At 34.4% G+C, this 15,249-nt stretch overlaps 2 protein-coding genes across 2 annotated transcripts; both read left to right on the top strand.

Annotated features, from left to right (window-relative positions):
• The first annotated feature begins 1,124 nt into the window (after positions 1–1,124).
• Positions 1,125–2,657, top strand: LOC132182268 (xyloglucan endotransglucosylase protein 1-like). Its single transcript, XM_059595453.1, has 3 exons — positions 1,125–1,403; positions 2,003–2,196; positions 2,273–2,657. Exons 1-3 carry the CDS (start codon positions 1,128–1,130, stop codon positions 2,655–2,657), a joined length of 855 nt encoding a protein of 284 aa, XP_059451436.1. The 5' UTR covers positions 1,125–1,127.
• A 10,355-nt stretch (positions 2,658–13,012) lies between these two features.
• LOC132182989 (uncharacterized) lies at positions 13,013–14,614 on the top strand. Its single transcript, XM_059596375.1, has 3 exons — positions 13,013–13,279; positions 13,438–14,405; positions 14,516–14,614. Exons 1-3 carry the CDS (start codon positions 13,171–13,173, stop codon positions 14,606–14,608), a joined length of 1,170 nt encoding a protein of 389 aa, XP_059452358.1. The 5' UTR covers positions 13,013–13,170; the 3' UTR covers positions 14,609–14,614.
• Positions 14,615–15,249: the final 635 nt, after the last annotated feature.

Here is a 15,249-nt window from a genome sequence, read left to right on the forward strand (position 1 = left end):
AAATCACTTGTGCGGTATAACAAATATGGATAAATACAAAATTAAACCATGTGGTTGGCTCAACTGGCAGCCCACCCCTTTCATTTTTTTTTTTTTTTTTTTTAAACAATTAATTTATTAATTTTTTTTTATTTTTTTTTTAAAGAATAAGAGTATTATAGGAATATAAAATAAAAAAAAAAAAGATGTAGTCTTTTTGACACACTTTGGTAGTTTAATGGACTACTTTAGCACATTTTAAACATTGTGAAATTCTTTAAAAAACGGATGTTAGTTTGGAGAGTTTTTTTATATTTTTCCCTTTTTTTAATTTTCGACAACATTAGTTGTTACTAATAGTATAGAGTATTAGCCACGATTTTGGGTGCATTTGTAGTTTCTTAGCGACGACGCTTTAGCAATATAAGTGATGACTTTGTCGTCACTAAAAGCTTAATATTTGTGACGACCATTTTTGTTGTCGCTAATATTGTTATTTCAACGAAAAAATAGTGATGACATTAGCGACAAACGCTATCAAGTTTTGAGTTTTCAGTGACGAAAGTTGTGGTCGCTTAAAGGCCAAATTTCTTGTAGTGAAGATTGTACATGAAAAATATGGGCTTGATTTTTTAAAATTATAACTTTATGAAATGAGTTTATGAAAAAATCTTTAAAAAATGAATGAACACAATCGGTTTGAATAAATGTATATTATTATTTTTTTAAATTGAGTATTTCATGATTTTATTTTTAAAAATAAAAATACACTCACCAAACGAAAATCCTTTTTATCAAATTTTCCAACTCTACATGATTTAAAAAAAAAAAAAAAAAATTATTTCCTCTCTCTCTCACATACAAACACAAGAAAATTTGCTTCACAACCCGATCTCTACCATTTTTCGGTTTATGATATGTGCTTCGTATTATCTCCTATAAATTGGCTAACTTCTTTCCAGCTTTGAGATAAATTTATAGTCTTGCCAGCTCTAACACAACTTTTATACATCACACAACCTCATATTAATTGCACAAAACTATTAAAGGCCACTTTGCAAGCTATAATCAATGTTTGCTCCTACTATATATATAGAAGGTTCAACCTCTTCTTTTTGTGGAGATCTATTCATGTAAATATAACGAAAATGTCTTCCTCTTCCAAGGTCTCCCTGATATTGTTTCTTTATGTATTTATGAGTGTTCTGATCTCCGCCTTGGCTGGCAATTTCTACCGTGACTTTGACATTTTGTTTGGTGATCGCCGCGCGGTGATACGCAATGGTGGCCAATTTCTCACGCTTTCACTTGACAAGGCTTCTGGGTCTGGTATTCGCTCCAAAAAGGAGTACCTTTTTGGAAGAATCGACATGCAAATTAAGCTTGTGAATGGAAACTCAGCTGGCACTGTCACAACATATTATGTTAGTATGCAACTCTTTTTCCATTTCGCATGTCATTTTTAATGGGAAACCTTTTTTTGCGCTCAAAAGTAATAACTATGTTTACAATCATAATCTTAATAAAATTTAAAATATTGTATTCTATGTTTCGACCCCTTTTAATTCAATTCTTTTTTCTTAAAATGTTTAAAATGTCCTCATTTAAAAAATTCAAAAAAAAAAAAAAAGGTAAAAATTCAAAAAAAAAATCAAAAATCAAAAATCAAAAATACCTTGGACTTACCCACAACTTATTGTGGTCACCATCATTTTTATTCTTTTTTTAGTATTTTGGACATTTTAACAAAAAATGATGAAATTAAAAATGATTGAAACATATGATACCCGTATTACAAATTTTTAAACTTTGATGCTATGATTGTAAAACCGCTTATACTTCGAAAGGTGTAAGTGCAGTTTTCCTTTTTTTATAATACTAATTAAGATAACTAATCCAAGCTTGAGGAAAATAATGCCTAAAAACAGTTTTGCGTACAAATTAATGGTTAAGATATAGTTGATATACAATATATTTTGTGTGTGGCTCTTAAGCAAACTAATTTATAGCAAGATTTATGTAGCTTTCTTCTCAAGGACCAACCCATGATGAGGTTGACTTCGAGTTCTTGGGGAACTTGGCTGGAAAACCGTACATACTCAGTACAAACGTCTATTCTCAAGGAAAAGGGAATAGGGAGCAACAATTCCATCTATGGTTTGATCCCACGAAGAACTTCCACACCTATTCAATCATATGGAGCCCCCGAAAGATAATGTAAAAAGTCATTCAACCTTGAATCTTTTTTACAACTTCCCCACATGTCATTATAAATTGTCTTTTCCTTTTTCAGATTAATGGTGGATAACATACCTATTAGAGTGTTCAACAACTTGGAATCCATTGGCGTTCCATTTCCCAAAAGCCAACCCATGAGGATTTACTCAACCATTTGGAATGCTGATGATTGGGCTACAAGAGGACCAGGAGGAGAGCCTATTAAGACTGATTGGTCAAAAGCTCCTTTCACAGCATTTTATAGAAACTTCAATGTTGATGCCTGTATTGCGTCATCTAGTGTTTGCCACCACAAGTTCACCAATTATCCCTTGGACCCCAAGGCATGGAACAAACTTCGATGGGTGCAAAAGAATTTCATGATTTACAACTATTGCACAGATTTAAAGCGGTTCTCTCAAGGTCTACCGCCTGAATGCAAGCAATCAAGGTTCCTATAGACACTATTCATCCCGGCCACCTTCAACGGAGATCCACCCTAGAAAAGGCCGGTATCCTATTCCACAATTCACTCGAGGGGGAGATTCGACCCAGTGGGTTGCAGGTGGGAGATTTGTAATGCCCCAACTTTTATACAAGCTATATAGTGAAAAGAGAATAACTTGTATACGGACCTAGCACAAACTATATACTTTGTGCCCTCCACTTAGAGATAGACACACCAGCTTAGAACACCAAAATGGTATAAAAATGAAAACATTGGATCTTAACCTATTCTCTCCATAATCAACAAAAAATTTCTCAGGCTCCTCCACCACCAATTCTTTTCTGACGGTTTCTCTCCAACCTTTTCTTTTATGTCGTCTCCTCCTTCAACCTTTTCTTTTCTGCTTGCTCCTCCTCCAACCTTCTCTTATTGTGGTCCAATAAGACTTGGGTGGGTTGGTTTGACTGTATTTTCCCATTGATGTTAGAGCCTGATGTGGTCTTTTTGTGTGCAAAAATATATCAATAATAAAATATCACTCGCAATAGGACGAATCCTTGTAGGATATGGCTATATTGAGGGTGTCAGACCTCAAGAACTGCATTGATGTTGTTATCAAGTTCTTCAAAATTAAAAATAACTTAATTAAAAGATGATTGTATGTTTTTGGATTTATCAAGTAAATACATAAAATAAAGTAACAGTAGGTTGTGATGAGAGAGAAAGAGAATAGGGGGTTGATTTCATTACTAACCGCATGACAATGGTCAATAATAAATTAATAAGGAAATTTCATTATATGCATGATATAGGGCTTGTCGCACTCGAGTCGTTAAGAAAATAACATAATTAAGAAATAAATATAATCCATCTTCGGTTGGCACGAACATCTGCCTAATCTTTAGATGTGGTACGATTCGTCTTCCCTAGGTATAGACTATCAAATATCTTAATAAGTTACACACAGTCAATGAATAAGCATAATTTATCTTAAGTTAGTAGAAATTGTCTACCTAAATTACACTAAACTAGGGTGTAGACAAATTCGCCTTTTCTAGGCTAGATAGATCTCCTAAATATACTAGTCAAAGACTAATCATCAAAATAGGTTACAAACCATAGAATAATTGTCTGAAAATAAGATAACAAATCAATGCCTAATTTTAAGTAAAGCCAACATGATGACAATCTCAATCATCTCCACCCGTGGGGTTCTTCCATCGACCCACATGGACTTTAGCCAAACCGGGTCCATATCCTTAAAAATGACATGGATCATGTGTAACACCCCCAAAACCAACCTCAGCCAACCTGGTAGGGTTACTGGCAATTACCTCAGTTTAACCAACTAGTGGCTAAATGGGGAACCGCACCTCTAAGCATTATCAGAGTTAATGCATAAGAAGGTAAAAGGTAAATCTTAGAAAAACTATTAAATATCATGGAACAAGTATATTCCTCGAAATTCAAGACATGTAGCAACTAATAGATTGATAAACAAACCTAATGATAGCATGAAGATTCTTAAACAAAGACCGTAGTGGCATCCGTGCCACTTCTGGCTTCTGGAAACATATCCCTTAAAAGAGTAATAACAGCGTAAGTCTAAGACTTAGTAAGTAATCCTTACAATTAGGTACTACATGAGCTCACAATTATTAAACAGAGTAAATGTGCAATTTTGGTAAACATTTAAAAAAGAAGTGTTGTCTCCGTTAATACACCATAAAAATATTGTTTGGATAATAAAAGAGTGGTGTACTCTTAGCGGCAATCGCCTAAGTATTTTAATGCATAAAACTAATGATTTATAGGTCATAACTATCATATATGGTCTACCCGAAATATTACCCCTTCTCAGAAGGGTTGGCGCTGTCCCGAGGGACTTGTAATACAACACCGGTGCCTCGGATATTGTACGCTACCATCCATAACACTAGTGGCACGACTGAGTCCGACCTAGGGTGGCCCACACCACTAATTATGTACATCCTGTAGTGACCGTTTGTTAAGGCTGCGCCGGTCATGAAACAACCTTTGGATCAAAGGCACATATAACAACACACACATTTGACCATAGAATCAAGTCTATATAGTAAGCCCATGACCATTATACCGCACGTACCTGTGTATCATGTCATACAATGCATCTTATCAATAAGTTATTAAAGTAGTTACCATGTTATTATAAAAAGTAGACATGCTCATATCATGCGCGTTTTCAGTCAACTGACATATCCCACATTTTTTAAGAAAAGTATTCGTAAGTGGTTACTTACCTTGTACACTTGCTTATGTCCTCTGACATCACGAATCCCTGTTGTAATGAAACATGACTTGTCGTCAGAAGCTATACTAGAGAATTTCTATGAGGGTGCATCTAACGAGAAAGGATGTCAAGACTTTGAGACACTTAAGGGACTAGGGAGCACAAGTGCTCGCCCCTGGTTGAGCGCTCGTTCCCAGGACGAGTGTTCGTCCAGGGGCTATGGTTTAGTCAACAATTCTTAGAAATGCTCCTTTCTAAAGCTATAGGTTGGTTCCTTCTTCCTAAGTTCTTAACAAGGCAAGTAAACACAAGGAGTCAAGAGGTGTTTGAAGCTTTTGAAAACACTTTTTGAAGCAAGTCTCGTTAAACAAGGAAGTGGTGCAAAGGCTTGCCATAATACCAAAAGGTTTTAAAACAATAAAAGTAGTAATCATAACTGATAAGTGCTAAAATATTTATATTTTTAGCCCTTAACTTACATGTTTTAATCCTTTAGTTTGGTTAATTTATGTCATTTTACTTCCTTTTTTGTATTTTCTTTGTTTTTTAGGTTTTTGGAAGAAAAGAAAGCGTTTCTGGAAAAATTCCAAGTTTAAAGGGCAAATTGGAAAGACCTAGAAGATATGGTTAAGCTTAGCCAATCATGGTTAAGTTTAATCCAATAAAGGAAAGGCGTAAATCGGAATTTCTTAAATAATAGTCAAAATCGGATTTGAGGAAAAATTGGATTCTGCATACCTCTCGGTATTTTGACTATTACTTTCAGCTCAAATATCTGATTGAGGTGATTCAAGCGGCATTGGAAAGCTAACTCAAAATGATACAAATTATTGTGAAATATAATTTTCCCAATTCGGAGTACCACAAGGCCAAAATCACGCTGCAAGTTAAGACCGCAATTCTGGGCGAATCCTATTCCGATTTGGACTTAGGTTTTCTCTATCCTAATTGGACTTGGACTTAAATCTCCGAAATTTCTAGGATTACTAGGGCTTCTAGAACTCTCCTAAGCTTTATAAATAAACCTCTAAGCCTCACAATTAAAAACATCCTGGGAAGAGGCACAACTTAAGGAGAGGAATTTGGAGGCTACTTCTAGGAGCGGTTTTCGGTTCTTTATTTCCCTTCTCTTTTCTTTTTATTTTAATTATGTGTAACTAACTCTTAAGGAAGGCTAGATTGAAGCCCTAATTATGCTTATTTAATATTTCAATATTGACGGCTTTGTAATGATCTTGTTATGCTATTTAACTTGATTAATATCTGCTTGCATGAATTCCTCATATGTGTGTGCCTGATCAACATATGCATGTGATATGAACTAGCTAGTTAAATCAATTTGGATGGCCGAGTCCTAGGTTTAATAAAAGTAACAAAAGAATCCACACTACGGTTCTTGGGTTAATCAACATGGGGAACCGGGAGTATACGCCCATGCCCTATGCCTCATGTGTTTGTCGATTTCCATAGAGTATATGATTTCCTAAGGAACAACTTAGTATACACCATGCTAAATTCCTTAGAAAAGAAAAGAGTTAGAATATACGCCATGCCTAAGTCGTTGCTTAGAAAAATCTATAGCTTAAGGAGTATACGCTATGCCCTTAGGTTGACAAACATTAGATATGCATAACATGATCAAAGCATTGGCATAATGTTATATTATCTAAGTATGATTAGTGGTGGATATCAAAGCCCTGCCTTTACCTTTACTTTATCTTTATATCTTTTTATTTTTCTTAATATCAAATGTGTGACAATTTGGTATTTTAATTAATTCAAAACAAAATCACAATCATCGTGGGATCGACCTCGTACTTGCTGCACTATACTATTGTTTTGATCTTGTACACTTGCGAGTTAAAACGTACTAAATATTATCTATTAATTTATGTAGTATTTGGCACAACAAGTTTTTGGCTCTGTTGCCGGGGATTGTTTGATTTTGTTTGAAATTTTTCCCTTTAGTTTATTTTTGTTTTAATTTAGTTTTAATTTTATATTTTTAGTAGTTATTGTTCTGCCTCTGGAGGCGCGATCGATCGCCCAACCAGAGCGATCGAGCGCACCTCATAGTGCGATCGATTGCACATCCCAAGAGCAGCATAGCTACTACACTAACTATTGATCTGATTTTTTTTCTTTTGTTTCATGTGGGGTCATTCGAGTCTGCATATTAATAAGTTTTCTTTTTAAACTTTGTTTTTAATTTACCTTTTTAATTTTTTGTTATTTTATTTTTAAATTTCACATATATGGGGAGGCATTCCAACACCCCGAAGACCATGTTCATGTTGCCATGACCATTATCACCATATTACCAAACCCTCACAATCTTTCCTAGAAACATAATTTTTATTTTTATGCACATGAGGTTTCAATTTAAAACAGTTGGGTCGAATGTGACCAACTTTTCCACAATGATGACAAGTAGGGATAAACCTTTGAGGAGGTAGATTCCTAGGAGGATGGACGACTCTATGCATGGGGTAAGATACACAAGGTTCAACATAAATTTTCTTAACTTTCTTACCTTGTGAGGTTGGGGCAGCTATTGTTTTTCTTTTAATCAAAGAGTCTTTTACTTTTTCTGATTTAACAAATATTATCTCGGAAGTAGAATCATTGTTAGAAGACAAAGCAGCATGATAATCAAAACTTAACTCAAATTTATGCAGCATATTCTTAAAGGAATTGGTAGAGAATTTTTCCAATTGAGTTTCTCACTCCTTTAATTTATTCTCTAAAAAATCAACTTTAGAACCTAAAACAAGATTTTCAGATTTTAAAGAATCAATTAAAGCATGTGATTCAGACAATTTTGTAACAATAGATTCTTTAACATGTTCAAGATCTTGAAAATCCTCAAAACAATTTGTGTATTGATGTCTTAAAAGAGTATTTTTTCCAACAAATTGTTGAAGGAGTTTATAAGATCATATTCCCCTTGAGAAGTATTGATAGCAAATAGGAGTCAACAGATCTCACTCAGGAATTTAATCCAAATAGAGTGAACTCGCTCTGATACCAATTGAAAAATGTTTAACGACTCCAAAAAACTTGTTTATCACAATTTATGCGGAATTAATAATATGAAGCAATAAACAATTCAAGCTCCAAAATATGTAAAGCAATAAAGCAATCAGACACAGATATTTTGGTGACGAAAAAGAAACCTTTTAGAAAACGATATAAAAGTAAAACCTCTCCGAGGCAGCCAAACCCAGAAAATCACTATCAAAATATTATCCAAAGATTACAGACACTAGAAACACTAACAACCCTTTGCAAGACCTTGGCTCTGTAAAATCGACAAGCCTACAACTCGTCTCATTCCTCACAATCTTCTTCAACATAATTCTCCTTTACCGGACCCTTTCGATAGACTTCTCAATCGTACATTTATCAAAAGAATAACTCAAACTCTAAGAGATTCAATTTAAGGTTCACCACATATGATCTTTCTTAGAATAGCCTCTGACGAACTCTCTGGGGTGAAAATTCGTACATCTCTCTTCTATAATGATGTATATATATCAGTACATCAAACCCTAGACCTGGGCCCACTAAAAACACGTTGTTGGGCATAATAGGTACAGGATGTCCGGACAGGGTTAGTGCTTGTCCGGACAGGGCCTTGCGAGCAAAAAGCATGCTTGCTGGAATTGGTGTCCGGACAACAATTCCAGAGGAGTGTAATTGGTCCTTGATTAACAGCTTCAATCGATGAGTGTTTGTGGTCCGATTTAGTTGAAACTTTGCAGGGACGTTCATAACACATGAATCCACATTATGATTGGTGAAGATTGGATTTTGAGCATTTTATATCAGTGTTTGAGCTCTTTGACAGTAGCATCTGCATTTTGGAACCGAATTAAGCCAACAAAATACTAACAGCTTCTTTTTAGGGTTTTTCTCTTAGAGCCAACAAATATAAGTTTTGGGGAGAAAGCGGTGTGAAAAGGACGATTGGATACACGTGGGTCATGACTTTTTCTTTTTTTTTTTATAGTTTTTTTTTAAAAAAAATTAAATGTGGTTTATTAACTCTACCACGTAGGAAAAAAAATGGAAATTCTACAAATATTTTGTTATTCTCTAACATTATTGAAAGTGCTACCCTAAATCCAGGATAACACTTTTAGTTCACTTGGGTTTTCATTAGTCATAGTTTTTTAAGAGTTTTTCTTATATGTAAGGAAGAATATGAGATTCAGGTAGTCTATTGCTAGTACTTGATTCTAGTAATGTTGGACAAATACTTATAACTACTTAAAAGCATCAATTAAGGCTAAATTCAAACCTAAAAAAAATGGCTAAATAAATCATTGTCACTGTTCTTTGGCATGTCCTCCATGTCTAATGACCTTTTTTCTTCTAATTAAAAAGGTGAGGAGGCTATTAGAGTAGCTACTTTACTTTGGCATGACTATAGCAGTATTTGCCCACTGAAAACAGCATAAGGGCCTAGATGATGAGAACCGCATGCACTTTTTCAAGTCTAATTGATCATAACCTGACTCAACAACATCAGGATATTAGTGAAATCCATAATGGTTTACACCAATCAAGCATATAGATTCTCATTGCGAGATTCATATTAATGCCTTAGTGTGTACTTTACTACTTTTAAGATTTCTTTGAAACCATTGAACTCCTATCCTAGATGATAAGCCTAAGAACCAACGAGCATTGGGAGAGAGAGAGAGAATTGTTGTATGCAATGCAATAGAAAATGAAAGAATGAGAGATAATTTAAAATTCTTTAAAAAGGTTGGCGAAAAGGTTCAGGATCTCCTACTCTTAAAGGCTTAAAAAATTCTTTAAAAACATATGTTTTTAACATATTAAAGGACACATGTCACTTATTATATTAGTTTGCATGAATTTATGTCCGAATCGAAGTATTTTTACGTTACATAGTTTTATTTACATAACATGCTTTTTGGTCCACTTGTGTTCAATACTTGTACTATTCTAGGCTTATGGATATTATAATTTTTCACATTGGTGGTCGAGGTTTAAATTCTTAGGTGGCTTAGTACTTGGATGAGGGACAGTTCAAGTATAGGAGTTTGTACCTTGTACATACAATTTTTTTTTTTTTTTTTTCCGAAAAAATATTATACGTTGCCTTCTAATTGTAATTGAATTGAATCTATCATTTTTTTTTTAAGTAATAAAGTTTTAAAATTATTAAAAATATAAATATTTTATACTTTATAATATTTATTAGTTAATACTTTTAGAAAATTCTACGATTTTCTTTTAATTCATTATATTTCACTTAGTTTGATGACGAGTGTTCAAAAATTTAAACGACCATGACAGTAAGAATTAAGAATTGGATGTAAATTAGAACGGTCAGAGAAAAAAAAAAATTCCGAGTACTTAAGTGTTCCTTGGTCAAGCATTTGTTGGAATTATTATGGAATAAATAGGTAAAATATGAAGGCAAAATAACATTAAAAATATTAACTTAAAGGCTCGATTGCAACCACGTTATTTTTAAAACATATTTTGTCTCATTTTTAAGTGCTAATTGATTTGACAAAATAGTTTTGTAGAGACTTGGGTCTTATACATATTGTTCTAGAAGGTAATGCGCTCCAAATTGTTAATGTTGTCAAATCAAGCGGAAGAAATTAAATTCTGCTGCTCATGATTTAGCCAAAACAGCCGTCAAACATGCCATACATTCCGCCCTATATTTTTGATGTTGTTTTTTTAGAGTGAATTGCTCTAATTTTATGAGATAAATAATATAAATTATTTTTTTTAAAAAAAAAAAAAAAACAAATTACAATGAAGCGTGAATGTTACTCTACAATAATACTTTCTATAATAACAGGAAATAAATGGTTATATTTTATGGTGATTTTGGACACATTCAATGGGATCCGGATCTCCTGAAATTATAGGAGAATTCAAGATTTTAAAATTATGCAATTTTGACCGTTCAATTTCATCCAGGAGTCTACAATAAGCCACGTGTCCCCCTAATAATAAATAATAAAATATTATTTACATTTTAAAAAAGAAAATGTAAAATAAAATAATAAACAAATAAATAAAATAATATAAAAATGGGGTGGCTTTTTGCTATATGGGGTAGTCGACCACCCCAACTGAGCCATGGGGATGGCTTCGGTCACCCCCAATGGACGGTTGCCCATGCCCTCAAGGGCCAAATAAAAAAAAAAAAAAATTTTGGGTTTGGCCCTTGTAGGTGGCTCGACCACCCCCCAAGAGCTATGGGGATGGCTTTGGCCACTCCCAACCGGTGGGGGTGGCCAAAACCACTCTCATGGCTCAGCTGGGGTGGCCGGCCACCCCCTATGGCGAAAATGGGGCGGCCAGTCACCTATCACCCTATATTTTTTTTATTATTTTATTTTACATTTTTTTTTAAATGTAAATAATATTTTATTATTTTATTATTAGTGAGACACGTGGCTTCTTGTAAACTTTTGGATGAAATTGGACGGCCAAGATTGCATAATTTCAGAATATTGAATTCCCCTAGAATTCAAGGGGATCCGGATCCAATGGTCCAAAATCATTTGATCCAATGGTCACAAATTGTAACCACCAATTCTGGATACATTCAATGGTCCAAAATCATTTTATCCAATGGTCACAAACTGAAACCACCAAGTCTAACCTAATTGGCACCTTAATAGCATATTAATCTATTTTGTAACCACAAAATCCTTAAATATCATAATAATCTCTTTTGGAATTTGAAAGATGTAAATCTTTCAATGAAATGCACATTAAAATTTTAGATATAAAATATATTTCATAATTATTTGAAATATTCAAAATTAATAATTTTATTCATTTATTTTAAATAAATCCAACAACATTAGTTTAGTGAAGAGATTGAATCTCAACAACAATATAGAAGAAACATGATTACATACCCACTAATCAATTGAGGTAAACCCAAAAAAATCAAGTCAAATTCTTGTTTCATACAAATCCTAGATTCACTTGCTTGGCTTTAGGGCTAGAGTCGAACTCAGCTGAATCAAGTATTGCATGTTCAAGCTGCCAAGCCAAATATTGCATATTCAAACTCAACTCAAACTCAAACCGAATTTGGAAACCCTATTCAAACTCGGCTTGCCAAAACCTTTGTGAACTCAACAAAACTAGGTTACATGTTTTATATGTAATTATATGTACTTAGTAGTATATATATATATATATATATATATATATATATATATATATATATATTTGAGAAATCTTCAAACTATATTGATAATGGATCAAAAACATAAAGCATTCTGCTCTAACAAAACAGTAACAGAGATACAATTTGGGATGTCCTCCATCCAAATCTCATTTGTGACCTGTCGAACAGCTTCCTTGGCCAAGCTGTGGGTAGCTGCATTCCCTTCTCTCTTAATAATATTAAGTTAATATGGGCAATTCACCACTCACTCATAGAAGATAGGACGTGCCTAATGTTAGCCACTAGTTGACCATAACAACTCCAATTATGCCCTGAGGCTTTTACCGCATTCACCATTTGTAAGGTGTCTCCCTCCAAAATTATACAACGTAGGCCCAAATCCTTACAAAATTTTGTTGCATGAAGAGCTCCCACTACCTCCGCTACCGGAGGATCAAGACTAACATCTTTTGTAAAACTTGGTGATGCAACCACAAAATCCTCATGGTCTCTCGAACTATATTGCCCACACATATTCAAGTAACCTATATAACATACTTATTACTTAATAACTAATATACATTCTTATATTTACATAATTTATTTTTATTAGAATAAATACATATGCATATAAGGATATACAAACGAGCTATCGAGTTGAGCTAGCTTATACGATCCATGTTTATAATCATTAATCAAATTGAGCCAAATTTATACAAGTATATCTCGTTTAATAATCAAGCATAATTTTATTTTTACAATCAATTCATTTTTTAAATGAATCAGACCAAATTAAGTCGAACCGAGGTCAAACTTGTTCATGAGTGAGACAAGTTCATTTTCACACCGCTTTTTATTTTTATTTTAATTTTTTGGAGCCGTTTCCCCAAATGCCGCCCTTCGGAGTTTCCAATGTGTCCTGCAGAGCATTCCCTCCTTCAGCGTTTCAATTTCAAAACCATTAAACGTCAAAGACAGAGAGAGACAGAGAGAGAGAGACAGAGAGGGAGCAAGCGAAAAACGTAGGCGGATCTTTATTGTATCTACCGTTCTTCGTAAACCAACCAATCAGCTATGCCTTCAAGAGCAGTTACAAAGAGACGGAGAGCACTAAAATCTGTCAAGAAAATGAAAAACCCCACAAACCCCACCTACCATTCTCTACCTAATTTTCAACCCCAAGGTATTACTATTAACTTGTATATATATATTTTTTTCTTTTTCTTTTTCTACTTGATACGTATCTCTCACGTTCTCTGACTTTTGACTTATTTCTTATCAATCTACTTTTCTATTTCTATTTTTATTTTTTAAATTATTGTTTATGGCAAACTGATACAGGAGTTCAAGGGAGTAAGAAGGAAGTATATATTAGTGATCAGCATGCTTTAGTTGGAGAAGAGGAAGTAAAAGAAGGGTATACTTTTTGTGCTGTTTCAGTGATTTCTGCAAGTGATCACGAAATGGAGGAGCCTTCAAATGGGAAAATAGAGGATACCCAGAGAGTAGATTTACAGGAAGACTATAGGGAGGTGCAGAGTGTGGTTGAATCTTCAGATGGAAATTTAGAGGGGACCCAGAAAGTGGAACTTGAGGGTGATGAATATAAGGAGGAGGTGGTAACTCAGGATGTTGGGGAGGAGGTCGAAGCTGTGGTTGAATCCGTGAGTGAAATTGTTGTTGATGGGAATTTTGAGTCTGTGGATGAAGTTTATTCGGGTTTGAAAAGTAACGGTTTTGACAAAGAGGAAGTAGCTGATGAGAAGAGTTCTGAGGTGGTTGATTCGGGAAAGGTGGAGGAGGAGAAAGAGGTTACTGCGCCTCTGTATCATTTCAATCAAGGTCTAGAAGAACTAGTTGAGAATTCTATTGGATTGGAATTAAAGGAAAAGGAGGAGAAAACTCCCCTATCTTCCAGTAAGACTAATGGGATTTCTTCTGTTGTGGCTAACGAGGAGTTAAAGGGGATTGAGGAAACAAATTTTCTCTCTTCAGATGAGATAAATGGTTCTCCTGAGGTTTTAGAAAATACTGTGTCCAAGGGAATTGAAGAAACAACATTGCCGACCGTGGATGAGAATAGTGAAGTTCCTGTTGTGGTAACAGATGTGGTCTCAAGGGGAATTGAGGAAACAAAATGGCCGGCTTCAGATGCGAGTGTTGGGGAGCCATCAGGTGGTGTTGATGGGGCATCAAAGGAAAATGTTAGTGATTCATTGCAGACGTTGGATGATGCTCCGGCTGTTGACACAAGTAATGCTGGTGAAGAAGGCAACAAGACTGAGATTCCCGAAAGCACAGGAAATCCGGTTAGTACCTCAGGACTAGATCTAATGGTTTCTGAATTTCTTTCTTGATTTTTGTTAACGATCCGTTTTCTGATCGAATGGCTGCTTGCTTGCTTTAAATTTCTTGACAGCATATTATCTCAGTGTCTCGACGCAGCATGCAACCAACTTCTTGGAGGAGTTGCTGTGGACTTTTTGAAGTCCTGCGCCGCTCTGATAGATAACTCAAGGTGAATAAAACTCTTATAGAAACTCATTCTTGGGGTATCAATGATCAATAATATCCTGTTAACCATGTTGAGTATTTGGTGAATTTTTGCTTTATATATTCATTTCTGGATTGTTTATAGCTACTATTACATCGGATTGATTGTGGATTGTTAAGAGTATATATGTATGTGAATGTAATAGGTAAAGTGTCAAATTGGATAGTACTCAAAAGTGTAAGTGATGAATATAACATAATTGAGCTCATACCTATAGGCGTAAACTTTCGAGCCGAGTGATATTCCGACATATTATATGAAAACCTCATTAGAAGACTTCTCAAGTATTTATTTCCTCTACAAGAGGTATCCATGAAATGAGTATCAGTTTCTAGTTATCATATTCTTACTCGATAGCCATACTAGTCATTTCTAAACGAGCTCTCAACTAATTTTAGATAAGTGATTAGGAAGGAATAGGAAGCAGTGCATTTTTTTAAAAAAATTTTTTTTTTTTTATTATTATTATTTTGCTTTAAGTTTCTTAAGAAATACAAGACACGGGAAGAAAAAGTGAGGACTTATTTCAACAGAGTTTCCCCCCTCCTCCCTTTCTGCTACCATTCTTGGGTCACTATTTCTTTCTCATTAATTATGCA

The sequence above is a fragment of the Corylus avellana genome, chromosome ca5, assembly GCF_901000735.1.
Source record: "Corylus avellana chromosome ca5, CavTom2PMs-1.0".
NCBI classification, from domain to species: domain Eukaryota; kingdom Viridiplantae; phylum Streptophyta; class Magnoliopsida; order Fagales; family Betulaceae; genus Corylus; species Corylus avellana.